General features: G+C 44.6%; 1 protein-coding gene across 4 annotated transcripts in view; it reads left to right on the top strand.

The window, feature by feature from the left end:
- LOC147435417 (uncharacterized) overlaps positions 1-14,244 on the top strand; it is a 183,526-nt gene that overhangs the window by 50,909 nt on the left and 118,373 nt on the right. For all 4 annotated transcript variants that reach the window (XM_086488487.1, XM_086488486.1, XM_086488485.1 and 1 more), the window contains exons 3-4: positions 5,647-5,741; positions 5,868-6,005. In XM_086488487.1, coding sequence (XP_086344613.1) covers positions 5,647-5,741; positions 5,868-6,005 — 233 coding nt within the window. The remainder of the gene's footprint in view (positions 1-5,646; positions 5,742-5,867; positions 6,006-14,244) is intronic.

Here is a 14,244-nt window from a genome sequence, read left to right as displayed (position 1 = left end):
CTATCGGGGGGCCTTGTCACCCGAGTAGACCTACGCACCCAATGATCCATAACAGGTGGATTTTCAGCCTGTAAACCATCAAAAACAGCAGGCTGTTCAGCCGGTTGCATCGCAACAATGGGCGGTCTAGGAGCATCAACCTGTTCCCCTACCTGTGGTGCATCAATGGCAACTTGTTGGGGCTGATTTTCAGCAGCTAATGGCTGATTTTCAGCACCATTTTCAGCATGTAATGGCTGCTGAACATTGGGCCTTCTTGGCTGTCCATATGTAACATCTTCACGAAAAACAACCCGGCGCACTTCCTCGACCTTTGTGGGCTGTTTGTGCATGCAATTCTCATTGAAGATGACATCATTGCTGCGTATGATTTTCCATAATGCGGGATCCCATAATCTATACCCCATTTCACCATCCTCACCATATCCTAGGAAAATGCATTTATGAGACTTTGGTTCTAGTTTGGTGCGCAGTTCACTCCGGATGTGAACATAGGCCTCACAACCAAACACTCTTAAATGTGCATATGAGGGTGGCTTGCCAGACCACACCTCCTCAGGCACCTTTCCACCCAAAGCCTTGCTAGGTGAGCGATTAATCAAGTGAATAGCTGTTTGCACAGCTTCTGCCCAAAAACCATGAGGTAATGCAGCATGTGACAGCATACTCCGAACTTTCTCTTGGATAGTCCGGTTCAACCTCTCTGCAACTCCATTCTGAGAGGGATTAAAAGGAGCCGTGAGCTCTCTTTTAATACCTTTAGTAGCACAAAAGTCTATAAATGCTTTTGATACATACTCCCCCCCCATTGTCTGAGCGCAAAGACCTAAGCTTCTTGTCAGTTTGATTCTCAACAAACGCAAGAAACTTCTTGAAAGTATCCAAAACATCGCTTTTAGCACGTATTGGATACACCCACACCTTACGTGTAGCATCATCGATAAACGAGACAAAATATTTCTTTCCCCCTTAAGGACAACTGTGGCATTTCACATACATCGGAATGCACTAAGTCTAACCTGTCAGACTTCAAAGAAAAAGACCTTTTGTGCGGTGTTTGACTGTGCTTACCATAAATACAGTGCTCACAATGAGAAAAATCAGCATACCTCAAACACGGCAAATAACCACAACGAGACAGAGTTTCCATTCCTCTTTTACTCATGTGTCCCAACCGGCCATGCCACAAAGAAACACTTGGCTGCTCGGTTACGGCGACAACATGGTCACGCACACTAGATACATGCAAAGGATACAGAGTGTCCGATTTACAACCCTTGGCTACAATCCGGGCCCCTTTACAAATTTTCCATTTGCTATCACCAAAAGTGGTGTGATAGCCTGCATCATCTAGCTGCCCTGTACTAATCAAACTCTTCTTGAGTTGTGGCACATGACGCACTTTGTGCAAAACAAAAGTCATACCATCAGCAAAAGAAAACTGGACACTGCCAATACCTGCAATGTCACATGCATAGTTATCTCCCAAATAAACAGTGCCCTGCACCTCACTTGAGTACTGTGTAAACCAATCCCTATAAGGTGTTACATGAAAGGAGGCACCTGAATCAAGAATCCAAGTATGCATGTCCACATCAGAACCCATAGCAAGGGTATGTGCATCCACAGAAGAGGCATTGAGTACATCAGTGCTGCTGTCACTGTCACAACTACTAGCAACATTGATTTCCTCAATTAACACAGTGCTCTTCTTGGCATTTCCCTTGTCCTTTGCATCAGTTTCAGCACCCTTGTTCTTCTCTTTCTTCCACTCATAGCATTCCCGTTTATAATGCCCTTTCTTTCCACAATGATGACACACAACATCTTTCCTACGAGATTTGCTGCGTGCCCTGTCCTTATTGTCAGATTTCTCCCTCTGTTGAGACCTGCCTCTCAAGTGCAATGCATTAGAAGACCCACCTGTGGTGTTCTTCCTGTTCATCTCTTCTATCAAGAGAGAACTCTCTACATCTGCATACTTAAGTGACGCACTTGAGTTACTAAGAGCTGTCCGGAATACATCCCAACTCTCGGGCAATGTGCATAGCAGAAAAGTAGCTTTGAACTCCTCATCAATCGTGAATTTCAGCTCTGTCAGTTGGCTGAAAATAGAATTGAATTCATTGAGGTGCACTGACATGTGCGTGCCCTCCTTCATGCGGAGATCCATAAGCTTCTTAAGCCAATACACTTTACTGGCAGCACTCTGCTGTGCATACAACTCGTCTAAACGCTTCCACATGCCCCATGCTGTCTGCTCATTCTCTACATTGAAGAGTAAATTGTCAGACACCGAAAGCATGATCGTGGAGCGAGCCAACTCGTCCACTTCTTCCCATTCTTCAATCTCCATATCAACCGGTTTCACACCCTGTAACTTAATAGGTTTCGCTTGTTTCTTCTGCAACATCACATTATAACATTGCTTCTTCCATATAGCAAAGTTATGGGCACCTTCAAGCTTGCGAATTTGCAACAAATTGCCACTTTCACTGCTAGAAGCCATTCTGAGTGATTGCAAACACTGAAACCCTGTTTTGCCGACCTAAACACGCCCAAATGTGCGCAATCGGGCAAAAAAAAACAGCTTGCTGTTACAGAAAAAGAGCGAGCAAATTTCACGCGAAATCACCCCAAAACTGCGTACATTCACTGCCAAACCCTCACCAAAGGTTTCCACAAGGTGTATACATCATTTGCTTGCTGAAATTCCCTGTTTTAGGGCAAAAATCAGACCTGTAAACACCTGTTTTGCTGAATTTTCAGAACCTCGTTGGTGGAAACACCTGTAAGATTGACCTGTGAGACTTGCCCTAATGAAATTGCATCAAATTGACCCCGAAATTGTTCAATTTCAGCAGAAATAGGCTGCTGTTCGCCAGTTTTTGAAACCCTAATTTTGGGGAAACTGTCACCGGAGGTCGATTCTACACGGTGAGAGGATCCCTTCGCGACAGAGTTGATCGAAAACGGTTGAATATCCTTCCCGCAGCAAGCAAGAACAGAATTCTGATCTGTGTTGCGAAGATGGCTCTCTTGGAAACCCTAAAGCTCTGATACCATGTGTGGGGGAGCAGGAGAGAGAGCCCACTTGCTGTCCTATGCAATGAGAGTGAAGGAGAAGAGAAGAGAGGCGCTGAAGAAGCTCACGCAGAGAAAACGTGAGAGAGAGAGAGAGAGCTCGTAGAATTTTTGGGAAAAGCCACGCTCAATCTTTTGGGCTTCACATTTGAGTATATGAGTAAGTGACTAGGGGGCCATTCACACTTGGGCCCCCTCACTTATAAGACTTTTAACTTATAAGTTAATAAGTACAAGGCACTTAGGCCTTTATTCCCTAACACTTTGAGTGTGGTCCCATAGGTCTCGCACCGTCATGTGGAGCACCGCTCTACAATCACCACCCGACCATTTCTGTAGAAAGCCGTCTTTCCCTTCTCCCTTGCCGCTTGAATCTTTGGCATTACCTCTCTCATATGCGCAAGCTGTGTGAGAGTGAGGTCATCTCCAAGGAATATGCCCGTTTTGTTTAGTGTAGGACGCCTCTTCGAGAAGTCCTTCTTTACCTCCATGGATGGGAAACGGATGATTAAAGCTCTCCCTTTTGAAGTCTCCCCATCGTCTTGTGTCGTCTTCCCTACCCTCCATGCCTTTGTATGAGTAGCCTCACTACCCATCATGCAGAGAAGTTCTTCGACTTCCCCTTCTACATCATCTCGGTCTTTTCGACTGGTTACTCTTATATGCAAAGCTCTAGTTTTCCTTCGCTACTCTTCTTCTAGAGTCATGTTGATGATTGTAGGAGTGGGGACAGATGTGGTTTCTTTCCCTTTCCCTTTCCCTTTCTTAGCGACTTCTATCCATTTCTCGGCCTCATCCTCCTTTTTCTGCGTCTTCGTGATCACATCCATCCACGAAGACGTCTTTACCACCTTCTGTTTCTCCTCCTCTTTGATCATCCGTACCTGCTCCTTGATTGCCTTGATTTCCTCTATCACCGAGGGCTGGAATTCCTCTTCCTCTAGTCCACTGCTTGCTCTATCAGTAAGCTCTCGCTTGAGGGCTGAGACCTCTTCTTTAAGTGCTTGTAGCTCTACGTGCAAGTCCTCTTTCTCCTTCTTCCATTGCGCGCCTTCGTTGAGAAACATTTGAAGAAGGTTGGCCTTCTCTTTCCACCATCCCTCCGTATCTGCTTTCCATTCTTTCATCTCCCTTTCCATTTGTGTTGTCCGCTTGTTTGTAAGCACAAAGGTTGCCTTCGTATGGGGCTTACACACTGGCGAAGCGCTCGTGGCCTCCATCAAAAACAAAAACAGAAACATATTCTGCACTTTTGCAAGAGAGGCCAACCCACTATATCCACACTACGCATACATCCATGTTCCACATACATATGTTTTCCTCATATCAATCATACATTTTCTAATTTTCCTTTTCTACTAATTTCTGTCAATGCTGTTCTGTAACTCCCTGCTCGTGAGAATTCTGAAAATCCTGAAAATGTATTTTTACTTGATGACTGAAGATGGACAGAATGTATGCTGAATGTTGAGGTACTTTATGGCTGAATACTGCTGAGGCTGAACATGGCTGAATACTGGTGCTGAATACGAATGAACGCTGATGCTGAATATGGCTGAATACTGGTGCTGACCGCGGGGCTGATCTGCTGCAAGCAAAGGCTGATCGCTGATGCTCTCAGAAGGGCCCCTTGCTGCTGGTCTCAACGCTAGAGGGAAGAGAGAGATGGCGATGCCAACTCCTGCTGCCCAACGCTGGTCCTTATCCTCCAACGCTAGGAGAGAAAGAGATATAGCGATCCAACTCCTGCCTTCGCTGATGTTCTTCTTCTAAGAGAGAGAGAGAGGTTTACCTGGAACCAGCTTCGTACACGTTGAGGATGATCGCTGATGCTCTCAGAAGGGCCCTTTGCTGCTGGTCTCAACGCTAGAGGGAAGAGAGAGATGGCGAAGCCAACTCCTGCTGCCTTACGCGATGGTTGCACCACCTTACGTAATGGTTGCTACACCTTACACAATGCTGCACCTTACGCGGAGAGAGAGAGAGAGAGAGAGAGAGAGAGAGAGAGAGAGAGAGAGAGAGAGAGAGAGAGAGAGAGAGAGGAGGGGGGGGGGGTGACCAGCAGCAAGTCACTCTCTTATCTGATGCAGCTTGTTATCTAATAAACTTGTAATTGGATGCAATGTGAAATGTGCTCACAGTCAACTATGGTATGAACAAATGTTGTATGCAAGCAATAGATTTTGAGCAAGAACGTTGCAATACCACAAGAACCAAGAACAGCATATCCGAATCTATGTGAGATCATTTGAGGTCACAGTATTTTAAGTCTATACTTGCTGCGGTACAGGTAGAAAATGCTGGTACAAAAGCCACTTCTGTATAAGGTTTGAAATGGTAATTTTTTTTTGTCATCAGAGCATTCTATGATTAGGCATGTGCAACTCATGGTTATTTGTATCTTGCAATAAAAAGGGAATATTCTCCAAGTTTGCGTTTCAGCTTTTGATTGGTTATGTAACTTGGTTGATACCCAGAAAGGAGCTGTGGATGATTTGAACTCATGCTGTTTTTATTTTATCGTTTTGATGTATCAATTTCGTTTGTTACGGTGCATTTCAGGCACAGAGTTGTATCAAGAAGCTCTAGTAAGGGCAATGGCTCGTATACTTCGGGTATCTCTGTTGGTGGCTGACAGCAGTACTTTGTCTGCAAAGGTTTACTCTGCTTATTTCTCTCTCTTTTTGAAAATCTATTCCCTGCAAGGGCATACCTTTTCCAGTGTTAACCCTCAATTTTTACACGTTACTGCATTTTTATGTTTCAAATGTTTGCAACTGCAGGATTTGAAGGATGATAGACATATTGCAGGGTTGCCTCCGGGAGAAAATAATCTGGATAATGATGAAAAAGCTCTGCACATAGACCGTAAAGTGAACAGAGAAACTGTAAACCTTGCAAATCTGGAGAGAGTGAACCAGGTCTTCTTCTTGCTGAGAATAAAATATGTTGTTTATTCAGCAAAGTGCTTGTATGCAATGGGTGGATTCTTATTGGAGTTCTATGTTTTCTCTTGTTGTCGCTTGAAAAGCTTTCCTTCTTAGTGCTTCTTAGACACACAGATCACAAGGAACTTTGAGAGCAAGGAAGAGAGTCAACTTGCACAAGGTCGCAGCTACAAGGCTTCAACCATTTGATAGCCTTGTCTGCATAGTTTAAATGGCTCAGGAAAACCTTTTGCTCTCTGGAAACTCTTTCAATTATTTACGAAGATCAGAAATGGCTACTTGTAAGATGTGACAACTACTATCACAAAGTGATGACATGGGATCGCTATACCAGTCTGGAAAGAGTAGAGCTGATCCGGATTAGAACCATGAAGCCCAAATCTCAGTACAACAGCCTGCAAATTGCGCCCAAAACTGGCCGAAAATTGAACCTTCTGCTTGGACAATACATATGCTGGGTGGTATTGGGTGTGTAATCAGAGGATATGCAACTACTCTAAGTGCCTGGACATGCACGGCCTGCTCACAGGCTCACAAAGGTGCCAGAACACTTCCTACGCTAACCTGAACCCTAGACCTTAGATAGCTTGTCCACATGCACATAGGGTTAGATGTGCACGTGACATCCCCTCCTTTTCAAAGTGAGGTATTGGTACTGAGCTGCATGGATTCCTTGTAGTCTGCCAACAACTCTGGATAATCTTTGAAAAATTCTTCATCAACCCACATTGCCTCATGGGTTCCTCGATCCTTGAACTTCAAAAAATACTATATGACTTGCTCCTTTGAGCCATGGCGAAACCGATGCAACAACACTTGCTCTGGCTCCATGACTTTAGCTTCATCGATGATCTCGGGCTCTTCTTCTTCGGAAATGTCCTTTGGAGGTGTACCCTGAAACACTTTCAACCAAGAAAGATGGAAAACGTTGTGCTTTGACCATGAGTAAGGAAATTCTAATTTCATAGAAACCTCATTGATCTTTTTAATGATAGGAAAGACAATTTAGGACACTTCTTTCGGACTTGCTTAAGACGTTGCTTCATGATCCTTAAAATAAACCCAATGCCCTTCCTTGATAGAAACATCGTGACGATGCTTGTTAGCCTGTCGTGAGTAAGATTCTTGAGCTTTGCTTAGCCGAAGCTTCACACTCTCAGAAATCTCATAACGACAGACTTTCATCATTGGCATCAGGCATTTGATTGACCGAGCGAGTTAAGAGTGACTAGAACAGACGGCCAAAATCTGCCTCATACGGAGTTCTACCAATGGTCGAGGAATAAGAGTCATTCAAAATTGCTTGGACCAATGGGAGATAGAGCTCCCAATGAGATTGTTGATCATGCACATATGACTTCAAAACATCAAAAGCCAACTGATTGTAAATTTTTGTTTGACCATATGACCGTGGATGAAAAGCCGATGAAAAATTCAACTTAGTGCCAAAATTTTCAAAGAGAGTGCGTCAAAAATTGGACGTGAACTTAACATCCCTATCCGAAATGATTGACTTCGGTAAACCACAGAGGGGGTACCAATGCTTTATGAACAACCGTGCTACATCTTGTGCAGTAACTGTGGTCTTACAAGGAAACAACATGCAAAATTTGCTGAAACGATCAACAATTGTCAAACATTGAGTGTTCCTTGAATGCAAACTAGGTGGAAGGTTAGTCACAAAATCCATATAAATATCTTGAAAAGGCCTGTCGGGAATAGGCAGCGGTAGCAAGAGGCCTTGCTGCTAACCCCGAGGTGTCACGTGACACATCCCAACCCTATGTGTCCGTGGACAAGCTACACCACAGCAGGGTTCAGTCAGTCCAATCACCTTAGATTAGCAGTGATCTGGCACTTTTGTGAGTCTATTCGTAGACCGTGCATGCCCAGTCACTTAGCATAGATGCATATCCTCCGGTTGCACACAGCATGATCATCGGAATTCCCATCAGAATCCATTAGCATCAGTTAGGGGAATTTTTCAGTGTATTTAGCCTATTTTCCTATTTATTGGTATTTTCACTTATTATTTTAAGTGGCTTTCCAACAAAAGTAGGTAGGGCAATTTTGCTAAGTTAATATATAAGCAAACCCAAGTTAGCACTTTCTGGCAGAAGAGGCAGCAGGAGCTTCTCGCTCAACAGGCAACTTCTCAGCAGTAACCCCCCTCAGCATCAGATCCATCGCCATCACCACCCCTCCCTTGGCGTTTCCTTCTCTAGCAGCAGATCCATCGCCTTGAAGCTTCCACCTTCTGGCGTTTTACCCACCTGCAAATCAGTCCCATCATAGCGTTTTCAAATCAGCCTCATGCTGGCGTTTTTGGTTCCTGCCCCTTCAGCGTTTTTGTCAAGCAAACACTACCGCTAGGACTGCTGCCTTGCAGCGTTTTTCAGCCTTGAATAGCGCTGCTATTGCAGCGTTTTCAGCAGGTACAACAACCATTGACAAACGCAGATTCCCAGCAGATGAACAGTAGCAGATCAGCCCCCAGTCGGCTGCAGAAGTCCCCCCCACTTTAGCCCAAGAAAACGCAGCAAAAACAGTCATTTTCAGCCACCAAAACAGTCCCCGAATTCAGCGGTCGTTGTCATCGGCATAGTCCAACTTGCATCAGTCCATTGCATACGCATTGTACACCTTTGTGCAATCAAAGTAGACCACTCTCGTCGACGAGAGTGGGACCTTCGGAGGAGGGTTTTACAACCTCTCGGTGTCGTATCTCTTCTCTCTCCTTCTCTCAGTCTCATTCACTTGCACGCACAATATCCACTCACTTCGTTCGTGATCATAGCCCTCTCCATGAGACGGAAAGCTCTCTCTTTCCCTAAGAACTAAAAGGAACCTTGAGCAATAAAGATCACTAATCTTGAGAAAATACAACATTCATTCCGCTGCACCTAACATTGGTATCAGAGCTTTGGCGGTGTTCTGTATCACTCAAGGAAAGAACCACAAGAACCACAATTTTTTTGCTTGTTAAGGTCGCACGAACCCAAGTTGGCTTGGGCGTGTCGATTCCTAATCGTGTTTTGTTGAAGAGTGACAGGAATCCCAAGAAAGAAAGGCTTGTCCAGCCTCCGCTTGTGTCTCTTTTCACTCATTGAGAGCGGACCGTGCACTTAGCGGCCGGGCAATCGACGTGAGGTGGGAAAAAGCAACCTTGGTGTGAGCGCAAGGCCGCCAAGGGGTGCGCCCACGGAAAGGAGTATAACTGGGGTGAAGAGAAGATCCTTCTCAAATGCGGTTTGCAAGCGAAAGAAGAACCTCAAGAACTTCAAGAACCGAAGTCCCTCGTGAACTTAAGAACCCAAGACCCTCAAGAACCCAAGTTCCTCATGAGCTCAAGAACCCAAGAACCCACAAGAACCCACGACTTCAGAGTGGTCATCACTCGAAGCGGAATGGATACTTCGCTTGGAGGTGGTGAGCATGAGAGAGGCAAGGAAGAATTTTTCCCACCAGGAGGTTTTTCCGACCCTCCCCCTTCCCCATCTACATCAAGGATTGCACTAACTCCTATGGAGGCTTTGGAGTTGATGTTTATGGAAAGGAACGTAGAACGCGAAGCAAGAAATGATGAAATGAATCATAGACACGCAGAAGTAAAAGCAAAAATGGATCGCAGCCACGCAAAAAGAGAAGCAGAAAGAAAGGCAAGAGTAGTAGAAAGAGAAGCAGAAAGAAAGGCAAGACAAGAACAGAGAGACCGACACATGCAGGAGTTCTTGCGACTCTTTTCTCACGTGCCGGCACAAATGCAAGAGATTCAGGAGACGGAGACTCTCTCAGTCTCTTCTTCTCCAAAGCATGACACCAGGATTTGCATGATTGTGTGAAGCATGATGATGATTTGAATGATTTGTGTGAAGCATGATGATGACTTGAATGATTGTGAGAAGCATGATGAATTGAATGATGATGATAAGCATGATGATTTGAATGATAATGATGAGCATGATGATTTGGATGACAATGACAAGCATGATGATTTGCATGATCAAGATGTGATTTATCACAAGCATGATGAATTGCATGAAGATGATGTGATTGCTCACAAGGATGATGTGTTAGTGGATGCTTTTGCTAGCGAAGCTAACCTCGTTGTAGATTCGATCAATCACGAAGATCCGATCTTGGCTTTCGAGTCGCTGTTCAAAGAACCCCCACAGGACGATTCGATCATTCAGGAAGCACCGATCTTGGCTCTCGAGCCTATGTCCACAGAACCCTCACAAGAAGTATTATGTGTTCGCATGATTGATACGCACGCATTGTTCGAGTGTTTCATTCGTGATCGTTCCTGTATTTTAGTCAGCGTCTTTATGTGATCCCTTTTACTAGGCATGACATATTGTACGTTGAGCACGTTTCATTCATGAATGAGTACGAATGTATGCGGATTTTTCATGAAAAGTTGAAAAGTATGTATGTAAGGAAGTCACATTCCATGTGTCTTCCTTGGCATGACACATTCGTAGAACGAGCACATGAAAGCGTGAGCACCATGCATGGGCATTTCCGTTGTGAATTGCCACAGTTGATTGCTCTAGATCATAAGAGAAAGATTCGATCTCATTGTTTGCATGTGTTTGATGAACGACTTGTCACTCCATCTGTATGTTCGTCTACATTGCATGCACAGTCTTTGAGGAAGACAATATTTTTTCCAGTCACTTTACATGGAATAGGTATGTTCATTGTTTTGTGTTGGAAATGGTTTCAGGAGCCATGGAGATTCTTGAAGAAGAAAGAAGCATGACTCTAGACGAAGTTGAAGCATTGAAGGAGCCACAAAAAACTGTGTCGCTTTCGGCGCGGCCCAAAGAAGCAAGCGTTGAAAACCTTTTTGAAGTTCAAGTACCGCACGACCCACACATCGGAGTGGGCCGGCGAAGAGTCCTTCCAGGATTCCGGATGCTATTGGCGACCTCCCTAGACGCCATACAGTTCGGTACCAGTACCTCACTTTGAAAAGGAGGGGATGTCACGTGACACATCCCAACCCTATGTGTCCGTGGACAAGCTACACCACAACAGGGTTCAGTCAGTCCAGTCAGTTTAGATTAGCAGTGATCTGGCACTTTTGTGAGTCTATTTGTAGACCGTGCATGCCCAGTCACTTAGCATAGATGCATATCCTCCGGTTGCACACAGCATGATCATCGGAATTCCTATCAGAATCCATTAGCATCAGTTAGGGGAATTTTCTAGTGCATTTAGCCTATTTTCCTATTTATTGGTATTTTCACTTATTATTTTTAAGCGACTTTCCAACAAAAGTAGGTAGGGCAATTTTGCTAAGTTAATAGATAAGCAAACCCAAGTTAGCACTTTCTGGCAGAAGAGGCAGCAGGAGCTTCCCGCTCAACAGGCAACTTCTCAGCAGTAACCCCCCTCAGCAGCAGATCCATCGCCTTGAAGCTTCCGCCTTCTAGCGTTTTACCCACCTGCAGATCAGCCCCATCATAGCGTTTTCAAATCAGCCTTATGCTGGCATTTTTGGTCCCTGCCTCTTCAGCGTTTTTGTCAAGCAAACACTAACGCTAGGACTGCTGCCTTGCAGCGTTTTTCAGCCTTGAATAGCCCTGCTGTTGCAGCGTTTTCAGCAGGTACAACAGCCATTGACAAACGCAGATTGCCAGCAGATGAACAATAGCAGATCAGCCCCCAGTCGGTTGCAGAAGTCCCCCCCAACTTTAGCCCAAGAAAACACAGCCAAAACAGTCATTTTCAGCCACCAAAACAGTCCCCGAATTCAGCGATTAGAAGATCACAGATTTCAGCCATCAAGTCGTCGTCGTCATCACCGTCGTTGTCATCGGCATAGTCTAACTTGCATTAGTCCATTGCATACGCATTGTACACCTTTGTGCAATCAAAGTAGACCACTCTCGCCGACAAGAGTGGGGCCTTCGGAGGAGGGTTTTACAACCTCTCGGTGTCGTATCTCTTCTCTCTCCTTCTCTCAGTCTCATTCACTTGCACGCACAATATCCACTCACTTTGTTCGTGATCATAACACTCTCCATAAGACGGAAAGCTCTGTCTTTTCCTAAGAACTAAAAGGAACCTTGAGCAATAAAGATTACTAATCTTGAGAAAATACAACATTCATTCCGCTGCACCTTACACGAGGAGCTTTTACCTTTTGACAAATGGTGCATTGTGTGACATAACAAGATCTTTTCGCATTTTGGGCCAATAAAAGAATCTTTCTATTTTTTCCAAAGTGGTGTTCCTTCCCCTGTGCCCACCCGTGAGAGAGTCATGAGCATCATGCAATATGGTTGTCCTGAGAGAGGGCAACACACATAGACGGTGACGAAAATATAACAAACTTTCACGAATGAGATAGTTGCTGGGCCCTTGGAAAGCAAGAGCCTGAAACCATTGGTTACCAAACTCGGAATCTACATACTGGTTCTTCATGCTGTCAAAAGACACACATTGAATAGAAATTGTGGAACTTGACTCAAGAGCCAGGATCTGTCCTTTGCGACTTAACGCATCTGCAACAGGGTTAGCTTTACTAGGCACATACTCAATCAAAGCACCAAATTGCTCAAAAAATTGTGACCACCGTGCTTGGTGATCACTCCAATGTGCACTAGCATAGACTGGAGCCACTTGAGGGCTTGGTGATCTGTGCGAACTGTGAACTCTCTACCATACAGAAAATGCTTCCAATGCTTGAGAGAGTGAATGACAGACATAAGTTCTTTGTCATAAACTGAATAGTTCTTTTTTGCACTATTTAACTTCCGACTAAGAAAGGCAACTAGACGGCCATGCTGTGGAAGTACAGCTCCTATGGCGACATTGCTCACATCCGTCCAGATCTCAAAGGGGTCGTCCCAAGAGGCAAGGACGAGACACGACGCTTCCGTCACCGCAACCTTGAGAGCTGCGAAAGACTCAATGGCTGTCTCAGGCAAATCCACACGCTAGCGGCGAGTTTTTACCCCTTTTAAAACATCTGTCATGGGTGCGGCAATGCGTGCAAAATTCTTTATCTGTGAACTATATGCGTGACAAAAACCAAGAAAAGAACGCATATCATATGCAGTCTTGGGTAAATCCCAATTACGAACCTGTTCTACCTTCGCGGGATCTAGCTTGACGCCGTTTGCAGAAATGATATAACTCAGATAAGTAACTTTAGTGAGAAAAAACTCAGATTTCTTAGCTGCAATATACAGTTGACACTCATCCAAATGGCCTAAAACCCTTTCTACATCCTTTTCATGTTGTTCCCACGATGCGGAAAAAATGAGAATATCATCAAGAAACATAAACACACACACGCCAACCATATTGCCAAAATGGCCTACCATGAGACGGTTAAATGTACCCACGGGACATGTCAATCCAAAAGGCATAACCACATACTCTCATTGCCCTCGCTCTGTGTAAAAGGCGGTCTTGTAGATGTCGCCTTTGAATACCCTTACCTGATGGTATCCACTTTTGAGATCGACCTTACTGAACCCTCAGAACGGTAAGAATGGTAACTTTTCTAACCAATCTTCCAACAGTCTCTCAGAAAAGAATGCTTCCAATGAACCTAAGGGTAAGGTTAACACAATTGCTAAACCTAAGCTTACTCCAGATGAAAAGGTAGCACAAGGAATTGTAGGAGGATACATCACGTCCGAAGAGCAAAGCACTTATTCTAAGGAAGGACGTTGTTTTCATTGTCACATTAAGGATCACATAAAAAGAACATGTCCTAAGCTTGGATCGAATGAATCTAAAGAATCCACATAACCCACTTCCTCTGTCAATGCAATTAATGATAACACGAGTGTGCCCCAAGTTTCTCTTGACCCTTCCATTGATAATTCTCTCATTAAATGTTATGGTCAAGTGTCGGGGCAGCGTTTTGTTATATTGTTTGACCCAGGTAGTATGCATGATGTGATCAGTCCCTCTGTTGTTGAGAGAGCCCGCCTAGAAGTTAGTCAGAAATCTCCTCTCGAGGTCTTTGGCTTTGTTCCCGGTATGGACGCTCTCATCACGCAAGAGTGTCTTGGTGTGTTGTTTGCAATTCAACAAGCTGCCTTCACGAGAAGATTTGTTGTCTCTCCTCTCTCAGGATGTGATATGATTTTGGGCATTCGATGGTTTCCTGATCTTAACCCTCTCATTGATGGGGAGGATAACACTCTCACTCTCCATGCCAAAAGTGATTCTCCCATTGTCATTC

Source organism: Adiantum capillus-veneris, chromosome 18, assembly GCF_014529385.1.
Source record: "Adiantum capillus-veneris isolate H3 chromosome 18, ASM1452938v2, whole genome shotgun sequence".
Classification (NCBI taxonomy): Eukaryota; Viridiplantae; Streptophyta; class Polypodiopsida; order Polypodiales; family Pteridaceae; genus Adiantum; species Adiantum capillus-veneris.
This window is presented reverse-complemented; position numbering and strand designations above follow the sequence as displayed.